At 61.5% G+C, this 26071-nt stretch overlaps 7 protein-coding genes across 7 annotated transcripts; 1 reads left to right on the top strand and 6 right to left on the bottom strand.

Moving 5' to 3' along the window:
* Positions 1-943: 943 nt before the first annotated feature.
* On the bottom strand, positions 944-4515 carry TRAVEDRAFT_67952 (uncharacterized protein). Its single transcript, XM_008034491.1, has 2 exons — positions 3039-4515; positions 944-2981 (listed from the first exon to the last, which is right to left on the bottom strand). The coding sequence occupies exons 1-2, from the start codon at positions 4461-4463 to the stop codon at positions 987-989; spliced, it is 3420 nt and encodes a 1139-aa protein (XP_008032682.1). The 5' UTR covers positions 4464-4515; the 3' UTR covers positions 944-986.
* A 127-nt stretch (positions 4516-4642) lies between these two features.
* TRAVEDRAFT_157925 (uncharacterized protein) lies at positions 4643-6094 on the bottom strand. The gene is made up of 4 exons (XM_008034490.1): positions 5856-6094; positions 5600-5797; positions 5417-5527; positions 4643-5354 (listed from the first exon to the last, which is right to left on the bottom strand). The coding sequence occupies exons 1-4, from the start codon at positions 5952-5954 to the stop codon at positions 4956-4958; spliced, it is 807 nt and encodes a 268-aa protein (XP_008032681.1). The 5' UTR covers positions 5955-6094; the 3' UTR covers positions 4643-4955.
* Positions 6095-6354: 260 nt separating this feature from the next.
* On the bottom strand, positions 6355-8507 carry TRAVEDRAFT_67950 (uncharacterized protein). The gene is made up of 3 exons (XM_008034489.1): positions 8309-8507; positions 7757-8129; positions 6355-7700 (listed from the first exon to the last, which is right to left on the bottom strand). The coding sequence occupies exons 1-3, from the start codon at positions 8492-8494 to the stop codon at positions 6571-6573; spliced, it is 1689 nt and encodes a 562-aa protein (XP_008032680.1). The 5' UTR covers positions 8495-8507; the 3' UTR covers positions 6355-6570.
* Positions 8508-10890: 2383 nt separating this feature from the next.
* TRAVEDRAFT_32885 (TPR-like protein) lies at positions 10891-13214 on the bottom strand (the record flags this gene model as incomplete). Its single annotated transcript, XM_008033752.1, has 13 exons — positions 10891-10911; positions 10987-11210; positions 11272-11417; positions 11477-11649; positions 11705-11906; positions 11965-12094; positions 12147-12237; positions 12297-12368; positions 12417-12443; positions 12498-12755; positions 12816-12875; positions 12940-12970; positions 13036-13214. 13 exons carry the CDS (start codon positions 13212-13214, stop codon positions 10891-10893), a joined length of 1614 nt encoding a protein of 537 aa, XP_008031943.1.
* Positions 13215-13746: 532 nt separating this feature from the next.
* TRAVEDRAFT_108668 (uncharacterized protein) lies at positions 13747-14605 on the bottom strand (the record flags this gene model as incomplete). Its single annotated transcript, XM_008034488.1, has 2 exons — positions 13747-14327; positions 14416-14605. 2 exons carry the CDS (start codon positions 14603-14605, stop codon positions 13747-13749), a joined length of 771 nt encoding a protein of 256 aa, XP_008032679.1.
* Positions 14606-17148: 2543 nt separating this feature from the next.
* TRAVEDRAFT_138454 (uncharacterized protein) lies at positions 17149-18520 on the top strand (the record flags this gene model as incomplete). The annotated part of the gene is made up of 4 exons (XM_008034487.1): positions 17149-17271; positions 17331-17394; positions 17455-17603; positions 17656-18520. The coding sequence occupies 4 exons, from the start codon at positions 17149-17151 to the stop codon at positions 18457-18459; spliced, it is 1140 nt and encodes a 379-aa protein (XP_008032678.1). The 3' UTR covers positions 18460-18520.
* A 297-nt stretch (positions 18521-18817) lies between these two features.
* On the bottom strand, positions 18818-21697 carry TRAVEDRAFT_67948 (uncharacterized protein; the record flags this gene model as incomplete). Its single annotated transcript, XM_008034486.1, has 2 exons — positions 18818-21390; positions 21449-21697. 2 exons carry the CDS (start codon positions 21695-21697, stop codon positions 19228-19230), a joined length of 2412 nt encoding a protein of 803 aa, XP_008032677.1. The 3' UTR covers positions 18818-19227.
* Positions 21698-26071: the final 4374 nt, after the last annotated feature.

Here is a 26071-nt window from a genome sequence, read left to right as displayed (position 1 = left end):
CACCCGATAGATCCGATCTCGTCAGCAGACGCCCGTGCAACCCGCGCTCAGATTCGCCTCTCGATCACAACAAGCCCTCGATCGTCGTCGAATTGCATATGTTTTTGTCTCCTCAGCACCGTCTCGCTTCTCCGACCCTGGAGGCTAGAACGAAGTGTGTACGTCTGCGCGAGTCGGCCTCTGCGCCCCCTCGAACCGCGAGCTGACGGCATCCGAATATGGGCGCCTCGCCTGCATGATCTCTTCTGTCCAACCCGTCTGTCAGACGCCACCAGCGGTGCATGTAAACGACGCTGCCATCGCTCATCGCCGGGACGCAGGCTGCAGCGCCATAGGGGGACGCCGGGCAGTCAAATCATCAACGGATCGCGAATCGACACCCTCGGCCTTTTCGATATCAAACGCCGGCGATTATCGACTGTCGACTTCGCGGGATGTCTGCAGCCCGCAGGTGATGGTGGCACCACAAACTATGCTCCAGAAGCGCACCTGGGGAGTTCGCAGCCGCAGTGCTCTTCAATTTTGAAGCTTCTGGCCGCCTGGGAGCAGTATAATGGCGGAAATTGAGAGAAAACGGATCGGTGATGTTGCGACGGTCGGAGCACATTGAGGGTCGACGGTGACTCGCTTGAGTCCGAGCCTGGCCCGACCCTTGTGTGCGCTCCGCCTTGTACGTCCTCGTCCTCAGCATATCACGGCCTGTGTGAATGATGGGGAAAATAAGACAACATGAGGCGCAAGAACGCACCTACTGTGGTCAGCCTACCAGCACGCCGGGTCCCCGGCGAGCACCTAGCAGCGAGTGGCGGCGTGCACGAGGCGCACGGCGCGAGCAAAACGATGATTGCCAACAGAAGATCCAGGTGTATATACGTACAATGTGACAGCCCTATAGATTATATGCGGTACAGTGTCGACGACGACGGTGCGAGCGAGCGGGGGAGTACGGTAGTGGGGCCTGGTCATTATGTGCACTATGCGACATACTATGCAGATGTCCGTACGCGGCGCGGCGGGAGCGCAGGCGGTGGACCGCGTCCGTTCGGAGTTTGCGCGGGGATTGGGGGCGTAGACGGAGTGGAGGGCGTAGGGGTGAGGTCCGTAGGCGAGTCGAACACCGCCGACCTGTCACGGTCAGGTGCATTCGGCAAGTCCGGGGTGCTCGCGTCGCCGCGTTGCACGAGACCGTTCTGCCCGGGAGACGACGGCGGGGTGAGCGAGGCACGCTTCACCCGGTCCTTCGAGACGATAGACTGCAGGGCAGCAGAGGCCGGCGAGCGGTCAGCCTCCACGGGTCGTGGCACCTCGGGTTTCGACTGCAGGACGTGGGTTGAGTTCGCGCGAGGCGGCAGCGGCGGAGGCACCGGGCGCGGTGGCGTCGGCGAGGGCTCGCCCTCGTGTGCCGCCCCCGAGTCCTGGTCGCGCCCCGAGAATCCTGTCTGGGAGACTGGCACCGGCTCGCTCACGGTCGAGCTCGCGGCGCCGGGGTTCTTCCACAGGCGGTAGACGCTCTGCAGCGGCGGGGCCTTCTTCGACTCCTGCGGGACCGGTTGCGGAGCGACGAAGCCCATGGACATCACTTCCCCGCGATGGCTGGCGTGGATTCCAGGGATGGTCATCGTCTTCGGGGGCGGTGGCTGCGTGTGTATTGGCGAGGGCGGCCGCTCCGGCTCCTCAGGCGCGACGAGCACCTGTGCGGCACTCTCCCGGGAAGACGTCGACACGTGTGAGTCCGACCTCTCTACCGGGAGCGCCGCCGGAGACACAGAACGCGCTGCAGGCGCCTCATCCACCCTTGCAGGCGGCGAAGCTGCCATGGTCTGTCTCGGGGATGCGCCTACAAGAGCAGTGTCCTTCCCCTTCCCGTCAAGCGGGACAACGATGGGCTCTGACGCCTGCTGATTGCTTCGCGAGGATGCTTCTCCGAGTGGGGGACGCTCACGCTCGCGCCTCTCTTCCACCGCGGCGCGTACTTCAGCGTAGCTCGGACGCGTGACGTGCGTGCGGCTGTCAATCCGCCGCTGGTCTCCGTTGCCGGCGTCGGGGACCTCGTCCGCCATAGACGCAGATGTGGACGCGGGTGTAGGCCCGGGCGTGGACGTGGTAGACGCATTATCTTTACGGAAGTTGCCCCACTGAACGCCCCATTTGCGCATTGCCTCCTTCGCGGTATTGCTGAGCGCCTGCTTGTCACCCGCACGCGACTTCAATGTCTGCAGGAACGAGCTCGGGCTTGTAGGCATCTGGCGCGGCGAGCTTCCGCTCGGGGCGGGGCTCTTGTTCCTGTACGTCGCCATCTGAGACTCCGACCCATCGTCGGAGAAATCGCCGGCTTGCGAAGAAAACGAGGCTGCTCTTGATGACGCCGAACGTGAATGTTGGGAGGAGCTGCGGCGATTCGATGCGGTTGGCGTAAGATATTGGTCTTCTTCATCCGGGTCCACAGACGAAGTCGTATCATCCTGGTACTCCGCAGGGGCAGCATTCGGCGTTGAGCTCGATCTCCGGCCACTGGAGGTATCAGGCCCAGTTGTCCGCCCGCGCGATTCTGTTTCATCAACTTCGGATGCGGGAGCAGAGCTTGTAGATTGGGCGTCGGTCTCTTCCTGGACGCCTGCGAACCAGCTGCGCCGTCGCGCCGCCGACGATGAGCCCACAGCCGACGTGACGGCAGCGTCCGTGGTAGCTGCACGCGTAAGCGGCACAGACTCAGAGAGAGAAGTATCAACAGTCTTCTCGACCTCTGCTGATTGCGACCGCTGCACAGGGGGGATCTCGGCCTCTCCCGAGTCGAGTTTCGACGTCTCGGGTGGAGGAGCTGAAGCTGGTGTGCTCGTACCATCCACGGGTGCGTCTTCGTCAGGCAACGGAGCGTCTTCACGACGCGACGCGTCGGCCCAGATACCGCCACGATGATGGTACTGCGAGCTTTCGAAGAACGCGATATCGTCCATGTTGGGCAGCACGACGGATTCTTGGATCTACCGCCAAGAGTTTAGGCATGCGGATGAACAGAATACATTTCATAACGAACTTACCACTTCTTTGACTTTGGACTCAATCGTGCTGAGAATCATTCCCCATGTGATTTGGCGATCACTCACGACGGGCTCTACGTCCAGGACGACCCTTGGCATCTGTGTGAAAGCGTACCAAATACGACTGCTCGGCGGTCGCTTGACTTTCACCAATAGGTTGCCTTCAATTTCGCGGAGCACCAACGCAAGCACCAGCTTCACTGTGTACGTCTTGAACCGTGCGCCCAGATTGATCGTCGCCGTCGCCTCCACGGTGATCCGCACCTCTCCCTTGTAGGAAAGATGCACCTCCAGCGAAGCGTCGCCCTCCTTGGTGAGCTCCTTAAGCATGGGCTTGCTGAAGGTCGGTGCGCGATTGCCGACGCTGACTTCGCGGACGACGATGTCTGTGAGGAAGCCCGGCCGTTTGACCTTCGAGATCTTCTTCATGAGCCGGCCGATGATGTACGACTCCAGAGTCTGCGTCCTGTAGTAGCTGAAGAATATGCGGCCGATGAGAGCGTTCAGCCAGCGCATGGGGATGACGTCGGGCTGCTCGTCCAGCGTCGATACCAAGTGGGACATGTCCTCGGGCTTGAACACCATCTTCAGGGGATCGAGGGTCGAGGTGTTCGGCGGGTTGTCCGACGCGTGCACCAGCGAGAGATACCAGTCCTCCATCTCCACCGCAGAGCGGACGAAGATAAACCACGGCGTCGATATGTCCATCGCCTGCTCCCTGGCCTCCTCTTTCCGCTTCTCCAGTTCCGCCACCCGTTCCCGCTCCCTCTGCCTCTGCTTTGCGCTCATATTCTCCTCGTCAAGCTCCTCGTCCAAATCCTCCTCTCCAAGCTTCATCTCCCTTGTCACGCTCGGCAGCTCCTTCTCCCCGACATTCGTCTTCGGCTTCAAACAGATCGCGTTCCGCTTCGCGAACAGCTCGCCGTCCGGAAGGCCCTCGGGGAACACCACAACATCGTGCCCGCTCAGCTCGATCGCCGCCTCGCACTCCGTCATGCTCTCGTCCTCGTACAGGTACAGCACCTTGCCCTTGAGCGCGACGTACCACATGTCCTTCGGCCGCGACCGCTTCGGGTCCTTCGAGCGCGCGTCCAGGAAGCCCTTCACGAGCCCCACGTACGACGCATCGCCCGGGGTCTCCTCGAACGTCCGCCGCACGGTGAGCCAGCCCTTGCGCGGCCGCGGCAGGTCGTTTATCTCCGCTGGGGACGCTGCGGCGGTCGTCGAGGGCGGCTCCGCAGCGCCCTCTGCGACCGCATCCGCCTCGGACTGCGCCTCGAGCTCGTGGCGTTTGAATTTGCTGCCGTCGGGGTCGCCGACGGGCACAGATGTGTAGACGGTGTAGAAGACGGCGGCGAGGACGGCGAGCGGGAGGAAGGTGAGGCCGCCGAGCACGTAGGCGTAGAAGAGCGCTTTCAGGGACATTTGGCGTCCTGCGCGTACGCCCTGGTCAGGAGCAGCTTAGGGCGCGGAGAACGGGGGCGACTGACTGGGGGGTGGTCAGCGAGCTCGGCGAGCCCGGTGGGTGGTGCAGAACATGGAATACGTGGTGGACGGCGCCTCCACCGCCACCGCCAGGCGCGGTGAGGTCACCGCATACAGCCGTCCCACGCACACGTGCGTACCTGCATGCAGCACGCGGTGCCCGTCCGCGTTCCGACCCTCGCTCGCCTTCCTGTTCCTCGCTCGACACACGACAGGGCGTACAGTCCATAGCATTGCAACGGGATATCCAACACACGCGAACGCCAAATAAAGACACGACCAATCAAAACGTCTACTCGGAGCGACATGAAATGCAGGCCTACATATTATGGATCCGCGACTCCGAGGCGATGCCCAGTAACGAACGAGCGAACGGACACACGATGGCACGACATGTACGACGGCATCGCAACAAGCACCCCCCGAGCCGCCTCAGCCCTCCCGGTGGCTGCTACGCGAATAACACGTCCGTCCGCGCGCCGCACACGCGCGTGCGCCCGCCCCGTCCGGATTCGGCGCGCGCTGCCGGCGCGTCGACAGCGGCCGCGAGAACATGCCCATCGACATCTGCTCCTGCACGGGCGGCAGCTGCGCGCACCAGTGCCCGTCCGTGTACCGCCAGCGCTCGACGAGCGGGAACGGCTTCGCGACGAGCGGCGGGAACACGTCGTTCAGCGCCGGGTGCGTCGGCACGGGCAGCCTGTTCCCGAAGGCCGCGTCCTGGTACGGGATCAGGCACGCGGACGCGCGCGGCAGCGACGCGCACGGGGTCACCACGATGGTCGGGATCGACGGGTCGTCGAATGTGATCACGAGGGGTGCTTCTGACCTCTGTGCAGGGCGGTGAAGTGTGAGCGCAGACGCAGGGGTTCATGAATCGGGAAGGGGCGTACTTTAACTGAGGAGCGCCGCCTCGCTCGTGGGGGTAATGCGGGTGCTGGTCGTGACGACGCAGGATCATCAGCATGAGGAAGTCGCGCAAGGACCACGTCCCGCTCAGCGGGCTGTGGTGGAAATAGTGGTGAGCACCGGGGAACATAGGCAACTCCCTGCAGGGCCTGGTGAGACTAACTGACCTCGAAGTACGCCTCGCGCTCGTGCGACGCTTCCAGGTCCGCGAACAGCTGCGCGAGTTGCTCCACGTCGTCATGCAGCGTAGCACTGAGCGCGTGGTAGACAGGGGTGAGCGTGCGCGAACATATGCCCGAGACGCTGCTCCAGGCGAGCTGTGGGAGCGGCTTCACAAACCCGTACAGATCCTCGACGTTGAGGGTCTGCGTGCGCTGCTTCAGCCGAGCTCGCGGTGCGCTCTTCACAGGCGATCCTACTCACCAACAACTCCCTCTCGCCCTCCGAGACAGCGCACTGCTCGCGCAGCTCGAGGGTGGACAAGAGGGTCCTCGCCGCCGCCTGAGACAGCCGTGCAAGCATAAGTAGATCGTCGCTGCCCGTGTGGTGCGCAAGTTACAGCTATGTATAGCAAGAAAGGGTAGTGCGTGCTAGCTCAGGTTGGACGCAAGACGACCAGTCATCTGCAGGGCCGCACACGCATGAGGACTGCCCAAGAGCAGAGGCAGAGAGAGAGGCAGAGGGCTGAGGAGAGAGCTGAGAGCGAGCGGGCGGCCGTGCACACTCGGGGATTCAAATGCTCCGATTGGTCCGGCTGAGTCAATCGCCCGGTGCCGGTCCTCCCGCTCGTTGCCTGATCCGGCATAGTGCCCCATACCCCAGATTACGATCTGCGCTCACCGATCGTGGTCCGTCACCTCTCTTCTCGGGCCCAGGCCCGCATGACGACGAAGAAGCTTCGAATAATGCACGCGTGATGGGTGCGCAACGTAGGATATTACGGTGGTCGGTTCTACGTATGTATCGTGCGATAACGAGCGACGTATGCTACAGGTCAACTGAGGGGTCCGAAATACACATGTGCAAGAACGAGCGATGCAATGCAGAGTGAGTGCGATGTACGGGAAGAGCGGTGCACGGACAGCAAACAAGGAGTGGCACGGAGGCGTATCAAAAAACGAACAACAAGGATGCAGCCTCACATCTGCGTGAAACCATGTGGTCGTGTGTCGGAAACAAAACCGGACGTCGATGGTGCGGCGAACGCGGTCGTCCAGTCGAAGGGGACGCCAAACAAGGCGGCACCCGGCCAAGCTTGTTGTGGCGCGGCCGTAGCGGGCGCCGACGAACTGGACGCGGGTTGGTACCACGTCCACTCGGGATCGAACAAGGACTCCCCCTGGACGTCGCTGGGGAAACCCTGCTCGTCCACGCCCTCGAACGCGAAGTCGTCCATCAGGGCGTCGTCGCCCATGTCGTCCGGGTAGTCCCCTTCGTCATACAGCTCGTCCTCGCCGTCCATCGTCTCGTCCTCTTCGGGACACTCCGAGGCGGCCTCGTGGCTGAAGACGTCAAGCACCGGTAATGGGAGCACAGGCTCCGAGTGTCGCCTGACGAAGTCTTTGGGGTCGTAATGGCGGTCGCCTCGCAGGATCGGCGGCTTGAATGCTCGGACCGGTTTGGGCTGCATGATCTCCAGCGGGCGCGGGAGCTGGGTCTGGTGAGGGGCGATCGATGAAGGCCCTGGGGCCGGGGGAAGCCCAGTGAGATTATCTGTGATCGAGCGCGTGGCGGCGAGGGTAGGGGCGATCTGCGCGAGTTGTTCCTGGAAGAACAACGGGAATTGGAGAGCAGCGAGGCTCGCCGGCTCGCTGTGTCGCCTTGCCCCCGCCAAGCCATTGCCCTCGTTCGAGGGGAGGGCGAGGGCCTGCGGCTGGCACGCGTCGAAGCTGTAGGTGCAGAAGGCGTTGGGAGAAAGGGGCGCAGATCCCGGGAAGGCGTGGACGTAAGAACAGTCGAGCTCGCCCTTCGTCTTCGCTTCTGAGGCGAACGCCGGGGCCTCCTGGCCGAAGGGAGAGTAGCGGAGGTCGGGCAGGAACCCGAACGCCGCGTCACTGAGGGCAGGCGTCGTGACTGAGCTATCGGAGGTTGGCGTGGGATAGTCGTCCGGAGACGAAGACTCCATGTACGAGCTCGAGCCGAAGCTTGATCGAGACATGGAGCGGAAGATCGGCGACTGCTGATTTGGCGGGCACACGTTGAGCCCGCATCGCTGCTGCTGCTCGCCGACGGAAAAGTCGAGCTGTGAGAGCACGTCCTCGGGAAAGTCTAGAAAATATTATGGTCAGACGAGCACATTTATTGGTGAAGGGGCATGCACCCACCGTAGGACATTTGATCGAGGCCTTCGTAGAGGTAGTTGAGGACGTCAGTCTCGAAAGGCATCCCTGCGGTAGCGTCGTTCACGAAGGGGAACTGGGTGCTGCGGGAGGTCGAGGAACCTGCTTGAGGGTAGTTATAGGCCATTGCGGGGGCGGGTGCAGAAGGGGATTGCAGCGGGAGGGAGCGAGTCGCGGTAGGCGACTGGGACCAGGCGTCGCCCGAAGATATATGGCGACCATCTTCGAGAGTGGCGTGAGCGCAGGGGCTGGCAGAGACAACAGCGGATTTGGGTACACGTTGCGGGTGCTTGCAGAGAAGCTGATGCGAAGCACTCTGCAAAAGGAGCGTTTGCGGCAGAAGCGCGGGCGTCTGTGGCTATCCGGATTGATCAGCCCGGCGTTCTGGGAAATGGAGAGTGGGAAGTGCTAAACGCGGACAATAGATCGTTTGCTACAAAGGACCTGCCGCAGGCGGGGCGGGACACGGCGAGGGCACGCTGCACGTACAATGGCCCCTCGCCGCGCAAGAAAGGCGATTAAAGGCGGGGTACTCACGCGGTGGTCATGTTCGCGGAGCTCACAAGCCTCGTTTGCGGCGTGGCACTTGGTCAGAGGGCGCATGGAGTGGCTCTGATCCAGGCCAGACAGGAGGCAACTCGGCGCTGCAGGGGCCCTGTTGCAGGTACCACTCGGTGCATCAGATAAACAGAGGCCTTGCATGGATGGATGGATCATCTTCATGCGCTTGGGCGGGAGACGGTCGCGCGCGGCGGCTGCGGAGGGGGAGAGCGGGCGTTTGTGGGTGAAGCAGGGCATGGGCGGAGGAGGGCGGCGGAGGGGGGCATGTTGGCTGGGACGGCAGTAAATAAACGGGTGGGGCTGATTCGGAGGAGAGCAGTCGGGACGGAAGCTGTGAGATGTGTGAGAGACCGCATCCGAGAAAGCTTCCAAGAGTGTTCCAAGTCAGCCGGATCGGGAAGTGCGACCACAATCGCGTCCGGGATGCCAACTATCGCCCGCTTCGCCGAGTATCTCAATCACCCCATCGCCCCTCCGCGGAATCTTAATCAGGCACCATGTTCATCACCAGAGCCTCTACCAGCTGGCCTCGCACTCCTCGCCATCGCCTCCCAGCCCGACAGCGCCGCCTCCGACGCGGCGCCATCGATGCAGCACAACCCTAAGACCACCACGCCGCGCATGCCGTTAATGTGACATGCTCCCCGTCCGTGCGCCGCCAGCCCTGGCCATGCTGTCATCATCCGTCGCCGCGTCTTCCTTGCGTTTGTCCCCAGGAATTGTATACGCTGCAATCACGCTCTGTACACATCACTGATCGCATCCTCTACAGCGCAATGTCCAAACCTTGTAAGGAACAGCCTTCCACACCTCACATCCCCGGGCGCCGAATCCCGTCCTCGTTCGCCCCCGCTGCGCGATCGGCCCTGGCTGTACTTATGAGGATCCCGGCTTCCTCCCAGTACAGCTGTCCCAGCGCAGGCCTGGACCCTTCCGCCCACCCATTCACCCTATCTGCGCTTGTATCAGCCCAGCGTCGCAACAGAGCCAGGGTTCTCTATCCATGGCGTCCACCGAGCACCCCTCTTCCGTGCCCCGCAAACTCAGAGCCTGTGCCTGGCCAGCAGCTGTAAATGATTGCACCGAGCGAACCTTCGTTGGCATGACACATGCGCGGGCCCAACGCCATTCTGATTCCGTCTCCTTCTCGCGCCCGAACCGGTCGCGTCGCTTGTATTATTACGGACGACAACGCAGGATTTGGACTCGCGCTTGCCTCCTTCCCCAATGCAAAACGCCTAGCGCCACACGTGCCCCGGCCTCGCGGCGAGGTTCGCTAGCGCGTCCGCGTCCGCGGAAACAAAGGACGAAGTGCGGCGGTCGAAGACAGCGGTCGCCGCCCAGCCCACGGAGCGTGCCACCCCAGTGCATGTCATGCCACCCGCGAGATGCAGATCAGCGAGTGCGACACATCCACTACATTCAGCGCTGTGTCCAGTATCCACGCCGGCGTCTGCGTAATAATGGAATGGGCTTCTGAATTTTAATCCACCGCACGACTGCGACTGCGACCGCCGCTTGATTGTTCGCGCGCTGCGGCCAACAAGGAAGCGCATACTGGTGACTGCGGGGTGCACGGCGCAGTGGCATAGCTCGCCCGGGCAGCGGCGAGGCGAACGTTCATGCGTTCATGATGAGCCACCGCTTCCAGATCAACCTCCGGCCCAAACGCGAATGGGCGCGTCCCATGGGTGCGTGCCCACGCCCGTGTGCACGCGCGTCCACATCGGGCGGTCGCAGGACCGCACAGGGCTGTTGCGCAAGTGCCAGCCTTCAGAGTTCAATGCAGTAGCCGCCGCGGTGGGACGGCGAATGAAAGCTTGAGGCCTGATGATCTGTCCCAGGGCCCTCCTTCTGTGCGAGGAACCGCGGCGCTGGGCTTCCGCGCCGGCCCTGCACGCAGATGGATATCCAGGCTGCGCCGGGAGCCTGAGTCTGAGGAGCGTCACCGTGCGGGATATAGAAGGCCGGCGCTGGAGGGGCCCCAATCGGACCAGGGGCTGCTGACGCACCTCGGAGGTGTGCACCGCAGGCGGTGGCCATGGCCATCTGCGTGTGCATAATGATTCTTGGGTTCTTGCGAGGCTCAGGTGCCGGCGGCGTCCGGATGGGAGCGCGAAGGCTGTCGGTTGCGGACACAGAACGCTGATCAACGCTCTGATTTGTGGATGGCAGGATATCCAGGGCGGCGAAGCAGGCTTCTGCCGCGCGCTGCCACACGTTTCCGCCGCCTTGTGTGGCATGGACGGGCGAGCGTGGTCGTCGGATCGGATGCAAATATACGGGTATTGGTGCCGATGTCGTTGTGTGTGCGCCTTCGCGATCCTATATACGTCAGCGGGGCAACGGTGGGTATGCAGAGGGCACACGGGCATCTCGACGCATGCGTATTCCGGGTACGGGTGTGTTCAAACATCACGATGCGGATACGGGATCAAGTCGTAGCAGTCAGATTTCGCGACATCCACCTGAACCTACATACCCATCACGCGCACGAATGGGCTGCGACATCAGCCGGGCGAGCACAAATGGGCCCCCGCAGGGATTCAGACGGTGTATCAGTCCAGCGGCACATCGGACTGTGAGGAAAGCACATCATCAGGCGGGTGTCAGCACAGCTCGGCGCGATCGCATCCTGCGGACGCTTCTCTCACCGATGGCGTCTCCATGCTGTATCTCCCCTCGAGCAGCCCGGTGTATGCGCGCTGTTCGAACAGCTCGAGCTGCCGCAGGTGCGCCGCGAGATTGTTCGAGGTGCTGAACTCCCAAATCTTCGCTACGCCCGGGAGCAGCTTGCGGATGCGCTCGCACAGCGCGAGCGTCTCCGAAAGCGGCCGCCCGCGGTGCAGCTCTGCCTCGAACGCGATCTTGAGGTAGACTGCGGTAGCTTATCAGAAGAAGAGCGGAGCGCGGGATGAAGGCGGCGGTGGGTGGCTTACACGGCGCCTTCTCGTCGTCTGGCGGGTATGTCTCCGCTGCCTTCCTGTAGAACTTGGCTGCCGCAGCGAGCATGTTCTCCCCTTCCTCAGTGTCGTTCGCTTGCTTCGCGCTCAAGCCCTGCTGCATAAACACGGCGCCGAGTGTGCTGCGGTGGATCCATATCAGTAAACGAGAGTTCAACTGGCGACAATGGTTGGGTCATACGCGTGTGCTTCGGCGATGGGGTACACGAAGAACGAGTACCACGCGCCCTTGTCCATCGGTCCGTCATCCTCATCTTTCGGGACATTCTTCGTCGTCTCATCCACCATCTGGTTCGCCATATCGATCAGGTCTTCGACGTTGTACGTGGAGTCGTCCTCTGACTGCCTCACAGCCTATCATTATAGGTTAGCTCCGTGAAGATGTCGCGCGGTACCGGTCCAAACGCACCCCGAGGTAGGCATCCATCTTCAGGCGCTTGATCGCACGGACGAATGTCTTCTGGAAGATGTACCCCCGGTCCTCCGACGGCACGTCTTTCCAAGTTTCAGAACCCCACTCGAGCACCTCAATTACGTTGTTGTAGTGCTGCAGTGCGAGCGACAGGCTCTCGCCGCTCCGATGCGCAAAATACGCACGGAGGAACCACGCCCTATCTCGAGGTAAGCCGGTATCCCGAATAACGATATCAAGCCGAGAGTTTGACGAACCTGATTGTGGCCGACAACGCCATCCGGGTCGCCTTCCAGCCCTTCTCCTCCAATCGCTTGACGGCCTCTTCTTTGATTGTTTCTGGGCCGCCTTCCGACCATCCTTCGAAAGCCGCCATCTCAAGTTGCACTATGTGTCTATCAATAATGTGGCCTTGCAAGAGAACAATCAATCTTCAAACCTTGCAGCTGGAGCAGCTCCAACCAGTTCTCAGAGTCCATATGGAACACCCGATCATCCCTCAGGATGCCGCCAATGATGGAGGATATAGCCTGAAGATTGCCCGGTCAGGTTCACCGTTTTGAAAATTTGTCGGAGGTGCACGGCGTACATTAAGATTCCCTTGCACTTTGCCATCGACTTTCTTGAGCTGCTTCATGCAACCTACGCCTTCCGAAAAATCCTAGACCGTGTTCGTTGATGTTATGTGTACGGTCGAATGTCAGCCTACCCTGTATGCGTTCATAATCGGCCACGCCTGAGTTCACATTAGATCTGATGTTAGGCGCATACAAGAGGTCATCAAACTTACGCTGGTGTTCAACACACTAGTGCGCGTCAATACATCTTCCATCTTCAAGGCCCGGTTCCACGGCCGTTCAGATATGCTGGGCAGAGCCTGCACCTCCGGAGGAGTTTCTTCCTGCTTTTTCAGCGTGGCCTGCGCCAACTCGAGCCCCTCCTGGTATTGCTTCTTCAGCTCCTCTTGCTGCGGCGTGAGGTCGCCCTCAGGGAGCGTCCCGAGCGCGCGTTTCCATGCATTAATGGACTTCGGCCAGGCATGCAGTTCCTGCCAGCCCAAGACCGCTACGATCAGCTACAAAGCGCAGGTGAGCAGACGGATACTTACAGAACTAGCTTTCGCGAGCCGTGCCCAACCCTTGCCATAGCTGGGATCTATCTCGACAGCCTAGTCAAGTTAGACACAGGGGTCCTACACCCCCCCGCGGGGTAAATCGCGTACCCGGGCGCACCTTCTGCGCGTCCCGCCCGGCATCGAGAAACCTGTGAGACCGTGCCCGGTCAGTCCGGCGCAGCAGCGGTCCATCGCTATCGCAGCGGCGACGCACTGTTTAAGCGCGATGTACGCCGCGGCGCGGTTCGCGTACAGCACCGCGTTCGCGCCGTCGAGCGCGATGGCCTCGGTGTACTTCGATCGCGCGCCGGCGTGGTCGCCCTTGAGGTGCAGCGCGTTGCCCTCCGCCTTCAGCTTCTCCGCCGCGTTCCGATTCTCTTCATCGGAGGACATCCTGGCGTGTACTCAGGGTCAAGGTTCTGGGGTTGCTGGACTGCTTGCGCCGTGCTGAGGCGACCCGGCGTAGAGAGCAGTGAGACTGCGCAATTGTGGCTCCGGGACCACTACGCTGTCAGCTGACCCTGATTTGGAAAGTAGCACGGCTAAGCGCCTGCTAACCGTACTTAGCGCAAAGACCATGTCACCATCATGCATCCTTTGGGACGTAACAACGGCTCGCCCGGCGCACACGACATAACGAAGCTCACCGTGCAGCCCAGATGACCATAAAACTCGCGCTGTGTACAGCCAAACCTTCACCCCGCGTGTCGAAGGCGCTTGCACGCGCATATACCGAGGCGTAGCGTGACTGAAGGGAGAGAGAGAAAAATGGAATCAACACCGGACGCTCCGTGATTACAAACTAGGAAAACAGCATAGACAGTATCGAGAACACCTCCACCTGTGTGAATTGCACGCCAAATCCTGCGCCCCGCACCCGCACCTCCGAGAATCCGACCGACCGAGCGACGCCGCATGGGGGCGTCTACTCGCTCACCACGAGCCCGCTCATCGCCCGCTGCACCTGCTCGACCGAGTTTCCAGCGCCGCCGATGACCCGGGGACCCAGCCCAGGGTGCCGCACGCCGAGCGCAGCGCCGAGCATCCGCTTGCCCGGGTCGCCGATGCGTGGAGCGCCGTGCTCAGGCATCGCAGCAAGGACGGCAGGATCAGACGCGGTCGGATCGATAGGCGACACGTCGCCGCCGAGTGACGAGGAGATGAGCGCGTTCAGAGTGGGGTGGGAGGGGAGGTTGGGGAGCGTGGGGGACGGCTCGCGGTCGCGGGTGGCCGCCTGGTCGATGGCGCTGCCGTTGGTCTGGATGCTCCCGCCGGACGCGTTCTGGTTGCGGTTGTAGTGGCTGACGGAGGCACCGCGGTTGTGGGAGACGGAGCCGCGTACGTTGTGGCCGCGTCCCGAGTTGTTGTGCGTACGCGAGTTGACGGACGTGATGATGTCCTGAGCATCCGGTCCGTCGTATGGTTTGATGGTAGCACTCGTTTGGGTGCTCGCAGACGTGAAGATCGAAGGAGGGAAGGCGAGGGCATGGAGGTATGCCCGCTTAGCTGGACGAGCAGACGCAGCGCATACATCAGCACAGGGTCACACAGAGGATGCTACAGGATCTGGTGGGCCATATGGGCAGTTACTCACCGACGGTAGCATCATTAAAGACAATCAGGAGACTGGTATCGTTAATCCACTTGATCTTGAAGCCACCGTTCACGCTGTCCCATTCGGAGAACGCGGCCTGGATATCCCTTGTCTTGAGCTCCTTGGGGAAGCCAGTGAGGGAGAGGATGCGAGTGACGCATGCAGAGAGCTGAGAGAGTGAAGCTGCCATCGTAGCACACTAGTGGGGCTTTGGTGCGATGAGACCGTCGGGGGAAATGGGCGTGTGGGTGCTGTGCGAGCGGCGGGTGGGGTCTGGAGAAGAAGTTAAAGGATGATAGAGCTATACGTTAAGACGGACGGGGCGGGGCGTTGAGGAGGAGGCGGAGGAAGGAGCGAGGAGATGGTGTTGTACAGAGAGAATTTCGATAGACCCAGTCAAGAAGCACCAGCGGGTCCACAGGCGCCGGTGCGCATCAGGCGCACCTCCGCCAAAGTCCCCGCTTCGTTGCCCCCATCACACCATTCTGACAACCGCGCCCGCAGCACCAGCAGCACCCCAGCTGGGCAGCGATGGACCTGGCGTGCACACAAGGGTAGATTCGCACCTGTATGCTCCGAGTCAAAACACCAAACACCCACTGCCATAGCTTGTTGCAATCCCGTCCCAATTAAGTATGATCGACGCGCGGAACCGAGCTGCTTAGACGCGGGATAGCCGGGGCTATGAGGGCTACTAGTACTTGGCCTCGAATTCAACTGATGCGCGTAAACTATCGTTGAACGTCTGACAGACAATATTACAACACTAGGTACACAACTGAACTTAGCGAGGCAATCTGTCCTTGCAGAATATGTCGCAACGGAAAGGAATTCAACAAAGGTCATCCTGCCAAGCTAAGCCTCTAGGCACCGTCTAGCCTCCTCCTCCAAAACACGTCTTCCTTCAAACTCTCCCAGTCTCGCCACACACACCTTGCCATCTGCTCTGTTGACAGTCCAGACAACATCGTCGCACACATGCTCGGTAATGGCCACGGTCCGTATTGACGGGCAAAGTTGTGCAAGGTCCCGGGCGAAGGTGTCGAACCCCAAGCCAGACGACATATCTAATGGGACGTTGTGGCCGAATCTTGGGATGGCATATACGTGCATCAATTCTACGCACGCGGTGTGCAGCAGCGCAAGGGCACCATCCTGCTCACAAGATCGTTAGACACGGCACATTTGCTGCTCCAAGCGGCCCTAGGAATGATACTCACCATGAAAGTTTGCATCTCGTGCCGCAACAACACGACGGACGCCTTCACAAGCAAATACGTCACCCCCGATTTCCCGGAGTCGTGCAGCAATACACCTGGTCTCACTTCCCGGATAGTCGTGGATGCAATGCCATAGAGAGGGAGGGTGAGTTTTCGAGGGTGGAGGCGAGGGATATGTTCTGCCATCATCTCCTGCAAAGGGATGAGCCGGGTGGGGCCTAGTTTATATTCCCCGCTCGCTTCCACAACCAAGTGGTGGACGGGGCACGTAATCCCAAGGGCGTGGGTGAGCTCCGTGGGTGCGCACAACAGGTCGAGTGAGCGCCAGCATCTTCTACCGTCATGTCCAGACAGTGCAGGAGAGTTTGACATAGTAATTGAAAGGTCAGGCTCGGGTAAATAATCCAATCCGAGCTCTCGTACGCTTGGGAAAGTGCTGTAGAGGTCACAAAGCGGGGGAAGGGAGAGCCATCGTGGGACCACCAAATTGAGCGTGCAGATGGTGACGAACGGCGTGTTCGGAATAGTGAAGGTGGTGAATTGCAGTGTGAGGGATTCCAGATGGTCGTGTACACTCGCCAGACCTTTCAGAACATCTCTCGTCGAAGTAACGTCCTCGTCGACAGTTAGATGGAGGCTGCGAAGCGAAGTCCGCATGTTCATTGCCATCCCAAGAAGAATGGGCTGGACGGTCTTCCCGTGTCTCGAGACGTAAAGATGGGTGAGCTTCGGGAGCATTGCGATTGTCCTTTCCAAGCTGGGCTGCTCCATCAAGAGTTTGTCGCACCATCGAAGGTGAAGTGTCCGGAGGTTCGTACAGCGGGTGAGCACCTTGTGAAACGCCTTGCCGTCTTCTGGGATGTACCACACCCGATTTGGCAGATTGAGTATATAGAGAGCCTGCAGAAAGGAGGGCCTATCGAGCTTTCCGGGAGCAAGTACGAATTTGCAGAATGAGCCTATTTTCCGGCTCCAAGATCTCCACACGGGTCGCGCCAGAAACTCCTTCGTGGACTCCTGCTCAGCAAATTGAGAGGCTAGCCTCATCTGCAGCAGACCAGCGGGAGGAAGGAATTTCAAGATAAGGCAAAAGACGTCAACGTCAAGATTGACTGCGAGGGTCTGGTCCAGTTGCGTTGTTGTCGTCGGAGACCTGTACATTGTGCCGTTAGTACGACGAATCCGTTGATACCGAGAAGATGCCCGAGTGGACACATACGATTCGCCGGAAGCCGTCTCCTTTGTGAGGCATTCTGCAGGCAATCCACGCTGCATCTGTGATACCATACTTGCACTTGCAAAATGTGAGGGACTTGGGCTGGCACCGTTGGGCGATGGTTGGCAGGACACACAAACGTCCAAACAATTCACTTGTTAGTGCGACACGTTGGACCCCAGACACTGCGATCGAGGCATCATCATGTCCAAACGCGGTCGTTGCATCTTTCGCTCGTCCACTCCGCTTGACGCGTTATCCCTCTCCTCCCAGCACGAGCACTAGACGAATTTCACTATGTATCACGACCTCGATGGCGACCTCATGCGCGCATGGACGATCTTGAACGAACTTTCCGAGCAAAATGCCATGAACCAGAGGCTAGCCGTAACGCTCGCCGAGCAGGCCCACTCACTCAAAGTATGCACCCGCTGCTTCCACCCGTGTCGCCGAACGTTCATGCATGCAAAGTGCCGTAGAATGAGGCTAAGACCCTCGCGACCGGCATCACGCTGCGAAGGGTGAACACGGACATATCCAAAGGTGTGCAGGCCGTGCATACGTGCGTGGCGCGTGAGCTGATAGCTTTGTGTGTGCGTGCAGAGACGTTCGAGTCCGAACTAGAGCGACAGAACGCGCACATCATCATAGAGAACCACACACTACTACAGGAGAACAAGCAGTTTTCTGCGTTGCTAGAGGAATACGAGCAGACCATGGAGACCGTTATGTCAAAATTCCGTGCACACTCAGTACGCTATCTCTTCTCGCACACGCTTGTAGTAACTGACAATCCAGATGCAGTCTGCCGCACAACAACACGAACTGTCGCTCACGCGACATTACGAGGCCCTCATGCAGTCCCTAGATAGCTCCCTCGCCTCAACCGACCTCTCCCATAACACCACCACGACACTGTCCCTCCACCGACTCGCACAAACACTTCGCGTCCTCCTACAGTCTCTGAACGGCGAGCCTTCCGAACTACATCCACCACCCGACGAACCTACCTCCGCTATCGCTGCCCCATCCGACCCACTCGCCACGCTCCTCGACGCACGCGACGACTGGGCCCTCGAGCGCGAAACCGAAATTTCGCGCCTAGAACGCGAAAACGAAGAACTCCGCCGCGCACTCGGCATCGACCGCGCCTCCGCCGAGGCGAACGGCTGGCTCGCAGACGAGGCGCGCGAGCTCACCTTCCGGCGGTACATCCCGACGACCTACCCGGGCCAGTACCGCACCGGCAGCCCCGCGGGCATGCAGCGCCAGGGCATCCCCGCGTTCGACGGCATGGGCATGAACATGAACATGAGCATGAACATGATGGGCGGCGGCGGCGGCCCGAACCAGGGCCAGGGCGGCCAGGGCCCGATGCCCATGCAGCAGGGCCCCGGGCAGGGGCCGGGGGGCGTGCCGATGGTTATGCAGGGGCCTGGGATGGGGCAGCCGGGCATGCGGGGGGCGCAGGGGCGGCGGCCGGCGATGTTTGGAAGGGGGAGGGGGTCGGGTGGGCAGCCGCCTTGGGAGGTCGTGACCCTGAATGGGCCGCCGCAGGACAGGCCATGGCAGATGCAGGGCGGGGGCGGGTTCGATCTTGGCCGTTGAGGCCTGTGGGCTCGTTGTGTCTTGTACTTTGTTTCGCTTTCGAGGATGTTTATATATTCGCATCGGTCTTGTCACAATTCTGTGGACAATATTGGCCTCTCACTCGACGAATGCACGATGCGCAGACGTATTAAGGCGTAAGACATTTCATCATAACTATGCGACGGCGCGCGACTAGGTACAGCGGGAAGGATGATATCACCGGCTCCGGGGTATATACTCGTACAACAACGCCCCGCACACGGCGCACTGCCGTGTGCGTGCGTGTCTACCTGGGGCGTGCAAGGGCATGTACAGCAAATGGCAGGGGGCAACGCAAAGCGGGATGCAAAAAATGATACAGTGAAGGATGGGAGGGAGGAAATGGGGGAGATATAAGCGAGCGGGCATCACTAGGGGAGCATTAGGCAGCATAGGGGCAGGTAGGAGGGAGATGAAAGGTCCGATCCAGAACGTAGAAGGCGGGGGGCGTCGCAGCGGGGCTCTACCGGCCCAGATAGTGACAACAAGTACATGGCCCCGGTGTGACAGCCCGCCATAGTAGAGAAGTGGATGAGGAAGTAAACGGCGTGATGAGGGGTAAGAAGATGCGTAGACGGGGGAACGTGAGCGTGAATGTATTATAGGTCGTGATAAGTCCGTGAAACTCGTGAGGAGCGCAAGCGATAGCAGAGCAACAGGCGCAGAATTCATAACGTGGGGAGGATACCGACAGCGACGTCAGTACCCAAAGCAAATATTGAGGGAAGGAGGAAGCACAACGTACAACTAGTACGTCGTGGCGACCTCCCACCCGAGGCCACTCCTGCCGACGCCTTCCCATGCGACGCCGACCACCTTCTCCTTGAACCCACTCAGGGCAGACTCGCGCGTGCGATTCTGCCACTGGATGCCATACACCCTGCAAACGTTATGCAGCGCTTGTAGGCGCACCAACAACGGGTTTGCGACAGGGCGTAGGCGGGAGAGGACGGCCCCAGGAGGGAACGGCGGGCGGAATGGAGAGCGGGGTAGCGGCGGGGGTAGAGGGAAAACGCGCTCGTGCGCGGGGATGGAGTCGACAGAAGGTGTGCAAAGCGGAATTAGCGTCCGCTGCAGCTGCGGTGCTCCGTTCGCTGACAGATCGAGCGCGGTGAAAAGGTGTACGTCCGTCGGGCACACGCGGTAACCCTCCGGGCGCAGCCCACCCGAGCGTCCGCGCACGGGCACCGACGTGCACCGCACGCGCGGAGCGGCTCGCACCGGGGAGCGTGAGGGCGAGCGAGAGGTGGAGCGCGAGTCCGCGCGCGTGTACAGGTCGACCCCCGCGGAGAACATCGTCGCCTTGACGTATGCCTTCTGAAACTGCGCCGCGAAGTCCATGAGGGTCGACACCGAGCGGCTCACCCGGTGCACGAGCCCCGAGGCATTCGGCGGCGAGAGGTCGTCCGATTGCCCAGACGGGCCGGCCTGACGTGTGAGAGGCCGACCTCGCCCTATCGCAAGCGGCTCACGGGCCTTCGGCTTCGGCGGGATAGGGAGGGAAAGAGGATGGTCGGAGGCGGGGACGGTCAGGGCGGCTGGGTGCTTCGACGACCGTCTTGGCACACGACCAGACTCAATGGAAGTGGGGGAGGTGGAGAGAGGAGCATTTGAAGATAGGATGGCCTTGGTAGGCGTTCGGGGGGACGTAGATGGCGAAGTGATTGCGGTCGAGGCGGAGCGGAAGGAACCCCTGCTCCCGAAGGAGAACCAGGAGCCCGAGCGCGTGACGGTAGATGCCGAAGATGACGTGCCGGAAGACTCACTGGAGAGTGAGTCGAGTGTCGAGGACCGCGCCGCACGGGCAGCTGGACTGTGCTTGGCATGGTCCCTTCGCTGAGACGCTGGCTTTGGTAGGATGCTTTCCCGACCCTTGCCCTTGACATCAGCCTGATCCACCTCAACCGGTTGCAACAGGATGGCGAGGAGCTCTGCTTGCTGCGAAGTGGGACGGGTACGTGGCCGGCAGTTGACATCGTCCACGAATAGGGGGCCGTGCATGGAGGTGAGCACATCGCCGAAGGGCACTGACCTCGAGATGCTGCGTGCATGTTCCAGCGCCAGCTCACGCTGCGCACGCTGAAGCGACAGGTCGTTGTCGGTAGGCGGGGAGGAGCTCAGCGAGCGAGAGAGCGAGAGGGGGCGTGAAGGCGGGGAGGGCATGATGTCGTACAGGAACAAGCCGCCGCTGGACTCGTCCTCGCGTTCCCTTGAGGTGGTGGGCTTGGGAAAGCGTGCATCCGCCTTCCTCAGCGAATCATAGGACAGCAGTTGGCGCGGGTGGCCGCCAGCTATCCTTAGCTGATGCCGCGCGGCCCGGGCGGCCTCTGCCTTGCGCGCACGCTCCCGCTCCCGTTCGCGGGCCTCGCGCTCCTCGCGCCGCCGGACTCGTACCTCCTCATCTCGCTGCGCCGCGATACGTGCCTTCTCGGTCTTGAGCCTTTGGGCGCTGCTCTCCCATATCCGCTCGCACCGCCGCAGGCGCACCTCGCGCTCTCTTCGTCTTTGAGCATCACGGGCGCGTTGCTCGGCCTCGCGGACGCGCGCCTCGGTCGCGTCGTCCAACTGGAGACCGCCCGGCGGAACAAACGAGCTCGAGAAATCTTCATCGCGTACTTGCTCGATACGCGGGTCGTCGTCGCCGCTGACCTCGATGCCGCGCAGTTTCAGCAAGAGAACTTTGGCTAGGTGCATGTTCTCAAGCGCGTACGCGACGTGCATCTGGTCTTGGAGGGTGCGGGGCGGAGAGGGTGGGGAATCATAGTATTCGAGTGGGCGCTCGCACGCGTACGCGCACTCGACGTCGGGGGGTGTCAGGGGTTCGGGTGGGTTTGCGTCCGAGGTGGCGGACTGGACGCTGCTGGAGGAGTATGTGCGTGGCAGCGTGTCTGTGGGGGAGGATGAGGTGGACTGGTTGCGCTGTTAGTGGGGGCGCGGAGGGTGGTAAAAAGACGTGATAGGACTCAACTGGTTGGTTGAAGCGATTTATAGGGCTTCGCGAGTCATAGCCTGAAGGTTTGGATGGTCCGGGCGAGTATGGAGAGAGCTCGGCCGAGTCGCGCAGCGGGGGGGAGTCGGGAAAGAACGCCGGGAGGAATGGTGGCGGGGGAAGAGGCGGTGCGTGCTTGTGACCGCACTCGTGGTTGAGGTCGCGGTGGAGGGCAGCGCGGGCGAGTGCGACGGGAGAGACGTCTCTGGAGCGGCCGCGGCGGTCCATGGTCGGGTGAGCGCCTCGGTGGACGGGAGAGGAAGTCAGGCCGGGGTTTGGCTGAGAGTGAAGGAGGGGGGTATGATCAGGAAGGCGCGGTGACGACAAGAAAGGGCTTATACGTACGGCGGATGGCAGATTGGCGGATGGGAACGCGTCCAGAGGCCAACGCCGAGATTCTGCACTGCAGGGCACGCCCCCGAGATATGCGATGAGATGGCCTTCCCAGATGCCTCGAGGCAGCGTCTCCTGCCAAAACGCGGCCAGTGATATCACCCACCAGTCCAGATAGATCTGCACCGAGCAAGAGGGCACAGGGCACGCGCACAGGAGGTCTACAGGGGAGAGGAGGTGGGTGTTGAAGACGGAGTGGGCGTTCGGAGTGGGTGTTGGTCGCGACGGACGACGCGGGGGAATGGACGCGCGGGCCTCGACTTATCTGCGTCCGCGCGACCCTGCTGCAGCCCGTTTTATGAGACACCCGCCACTCATGCCTGCAGCTCAATCTGCTATTATTCGCTTTGCCACCCATTCCTGCTTTGTCCTCCCTCGCCGCCGCCTGCGAGCACAATATGCACGGCGCACAATGCGCCGCGCATTCAGAGTGCAGGCGCAGCCCAAGGCGCGCGCACGCGATCACGCCCATCACGCCGGTCTCCAACCCGCGGCGTGCTCGCAGAGCATTCCATTCTCCCCCTAGCAGCCAGCCTGGGCCACGCTTCTCCCCCGCCCCGCCGTCCCACACTAACGCCTCCAGGCTCCAGCAGCCGCACGTACGGTATCTAAACAGGGTGCACGATCCACGTCTTGCGCCGTTCCGCGACGTCGGACGCCATATCATCCATGCAACAGATAAACAAACCTTTTGCCACTCCGTGGGACTCGCCGCCATTCCAGCATCTCCAGGGGCGGCGGGATATGTACGCTCACGCTGCGCATGCGGATATCAAACTACGAATTCTAGTCCTGCACTCGCTGGTTCGCGCAGACTGCCGCCGCCACCGCGCCACCCGCATGTGCCTCCTCTCGCTCGTTCTGCTCGTCCTCCGCGCATCTCCTATTCACCGACTTGCGACCGCCCTGGACGTCTGGGCCCCGAGCATACCGCAATTACAGCATCCTAGGATCGTCTCCGCCCAGATGGGCGGCCCAAATCCAACCTACGCGTTCGGCCCAGGACCGGTCACTATACTTGGGCTCTTCAGCCTTCCACGCCCGGAGGAGCACCCGAGTCTCCCTGCCAGCGCCCGCGTCGCGCCGGAGGGCCTACTGCGCCCGCCCAGCGACGCCTGGGCGCCGACGGGATTGGAGTTAGACTTAGACTTCCGCCCGCTCGCTGGGCATCGCGCACCCACGCCCGCCGCACATCCCCTCGATGTGGTCCGGGCTCTCAGGCTGTCATGACGGAAGCGGCGGGTTCGGGGAGCACGCCGCACGCGCGCGCGACGTCTCTCGCGCCGCGCCCACCGGACGGCGGGCGCGCGATAGCGAGCACGGTTTGCGCCAATGTCCTGGCTTGTGGGCGTACCCGCCCCTCGCCAGGCCAAGCAGCGCACCTGCGGTATCTGGATTCCAGGACACCCCCTGTGTATGTGGCAGCAAGATTAGACGCGGGGAGTCGCAGAGCTCGGATACTCGAAGCCGGATTTCGCGAGCAGTGCCCAAGAACAGCGCGCGAGCAATGCCAGCTCTCTCGGTGCGTTATCTCGCCCGTGTGTGCAAGATCCGAGCAGCACTCGCAAACCATCTCCGCCCTGTGTCCCGTAAGTCGAACCCAAACTCTGCCCGCGGCGACGCAGCCTAGGATGAGTCAATTTGGACAGGAATCGTTCATTACGGCTCCATGGCGACACTGCCATCGGGCTACCCGCAGCGGTCGCGGGCGTCCTAGCCCTGCATGCAGCCCTGCAGCGTCCAAACCGCGAATGGACGGTGCAGCGGACGCTCCTGCAGCGGACGAGGGATGTGCCGCGGACTGGCTAGTGTGGGGGTACGCCAGGCGTTGTGGCACGGCGCGTGCCTGGGAGAGGACCTGCCTTTCCCGACGGACTCGGGCTCGCCGCCTGCGGTGGGTGCACGTGCACGCATATATCGGGGCGGGTGCTCCACAACGCCTGGCGACTCGTTGTGCTGCTCCTGCGATAAGTCGCGATGTCCTGATGCGCGCGCGTCGAACGAGCCCCCTCTCGTGCCACGCCGCGCGTCGCCCTCCCGCGCGCGCATTCACTCACGACATGAGGCTGCGCGACGCTCGCCACGTTCCCCCCAGCACCCCCTCCTTCGTGCCGCGTTGCCCTGATGCGGCCGCGTCCGCCCGTGCTGCTGTGTGCGACATTGCGCCGGCTCCGAGCGGCGAGATATCTGCAGACTGCTCTCGCTCCCGCGGCGTCTCTCACTGCGCTCATGTCCGCTGTGGAGCGCAACCATGGTGAGCGTACGTATGTCACGGCAGCTTGTGCTTGTATGGGCGGTGTTGATGTCGTTATTAGGTCCCAAATACATCCGTCGGCGTACGCGATAGCGCATGCCCCTTGTGCGTGTAGATCTCCGCGAACAGAGCGGACGCGTGCGCAGGACAGCCCGCAGCGGATATCCCCGCCAGGTCGGACTTCGCACTGATCCCGCACTCACCGCGCGCGAAAAAGAAGGCAGATACTCGCTGAAACGTGTTCCGACATCTTGACGGCGTCGGCCTCGGAGTGGTGGTGCGTACGGTCATGGCGCCCTCAATCACAGCCCGAGCGAGCAACTAGAAGAGTAATCCCAGACACAGGTATCACACCCAATCACCCCTTGACCCGTCAACCTGTTTGCAGCAATATCATTGACTCAGGAAGCCGATGGGTGTGTCAAGCAGAGGCGCACTACTCGGCTCGCAGGGCGCGTTTTACGTCTTTGGGGCGTCCATGGAACGGGATAGGCAGCGAAACGACGTCGGCTGCGCACTCGCGAGCCTGGAGAACAGGGCAACCCGGGTCCTGCGTGGGTGAGCACCATACAGTCGCCTCCCTGTGTCACTCACGGGCCCAGCCTACAGACGTCGTATGATCACGCCCCGCGGGCCTCGCCCCACCCCCGGTCGTATGTGAAGGTGGATATATGCGCGTGCAGGGGTGCGTTCTCTCCAGATCTCACCCGCCCATCGCTGGGGGACCCTACGCGACGCCGGGGCGCCCGACAACGACCCTCGAGGAAGATGTCCTGAGATACGTGGCTGCACAAGGCCCCGACTCGTCCTTCGCTGGCACACTCGTGACGACACGCGCCGGCCTTCTCTCTCGCTGCCGAGAGCGGGTGGAGCGAACAGGCTCGGCTTCGTGGTGAGTTTGCACTCGAGCTATCCCGTTATACGCGCACGTATGCGTCATCCACTAGTAGCGCAACTCGCGCTCCGGTCGATGTCTCTCTACAGGTGACGGTAAGCGCAGGACTGATCGTGTGTACACTACTACCAGGAATGTACTTTGGCCACGAAGGAGGCGTCAATGTGCGATCACATCGATGAGCTCGGAGCGCTCGCCTTCTATGTCAACCGCTGGGAAAGGAATGTAACACCTGGTACGCAAATACGGTCTTGTGACCGTGCACGCTCAGCAAATGTCGCGCCCGAAGACAATGTGGGGCAACTGACGAGGCCTAGACGTTCATTTTGCTGCCCTTCGAACCCCTGCGAGGAACAGGCTGCCAAGTCCATGGGGCGACTTGTACTGTTCCTGTCAAGTCGCCGGCGACAAGATCCCCTACTGCACATTCATTCTCTGGTGGCGGTATTATTGGCGCACTGCTGTCAAGATGGACCCCCTCGCGCCTCAGTCACCCGCAATTTCGTACCATACTTGCTCTCCTCGTTATGTCTTCTGACCACCGCGCTCCCCGATGTCACAGGATGGTCCCACGCGATGTTGCCCAACACCCTACGAGACGCCTCGTTGTCGCTCGCGCAGCCACTCGCTGGATTGGCCACATCCGATTCCCCTGGTTGACTCCCTCGCTGATTCCGATGCGCGCCCCGTGTGGTTCAAGGTCCTACCATTTCCGCGCCGCCGCCGCCGCCGTGCCCTAGACGCAGTCGTCCGTCAAACCCGTATTCCTGCCACTTTCGACACCTTCGCCTCCGCACTTCTCGTAGCTACGAACGCGAAGACACCCCGGTTTGAAATTCAACCACAACAGACGCCTTCTCTTGGGGCTGCTCTCCCCTTCAGCCGCTTTCGACCCGCCGCATCGGAATGGAGCCCACTGCGGGTATGTCGGTCCACCCTGGAAATGCAATACAGCTCCTTCCCGCACACTCTCTGCGCTTCTGCGCGGTTCGCCCCCCCGCTTCCGTTTCCCAGATTCCCGCTCAGTTAGTCAGACTTGGCCTTCCGAGCGTTCTCAACA

This window comes from Trametes versicolor (assembly GCF_000271585.1).
Source record: "Trametes versicolor FP-101664 SS1 unplaced genomic scaffold TRAVEscaffold_1, whole genome shotgun sequence".
Classification (NCBI taxonomy): domain Eukaryota; kingdom Fungi; phylum Basidiomycota; class Agaricomycetes; order Polyporales; family Polyporaceae; genus Trametes; species Trametes versicolor.
This window is presented reverse-complemented; position numbering and strand designations above follow the sequence as displayed.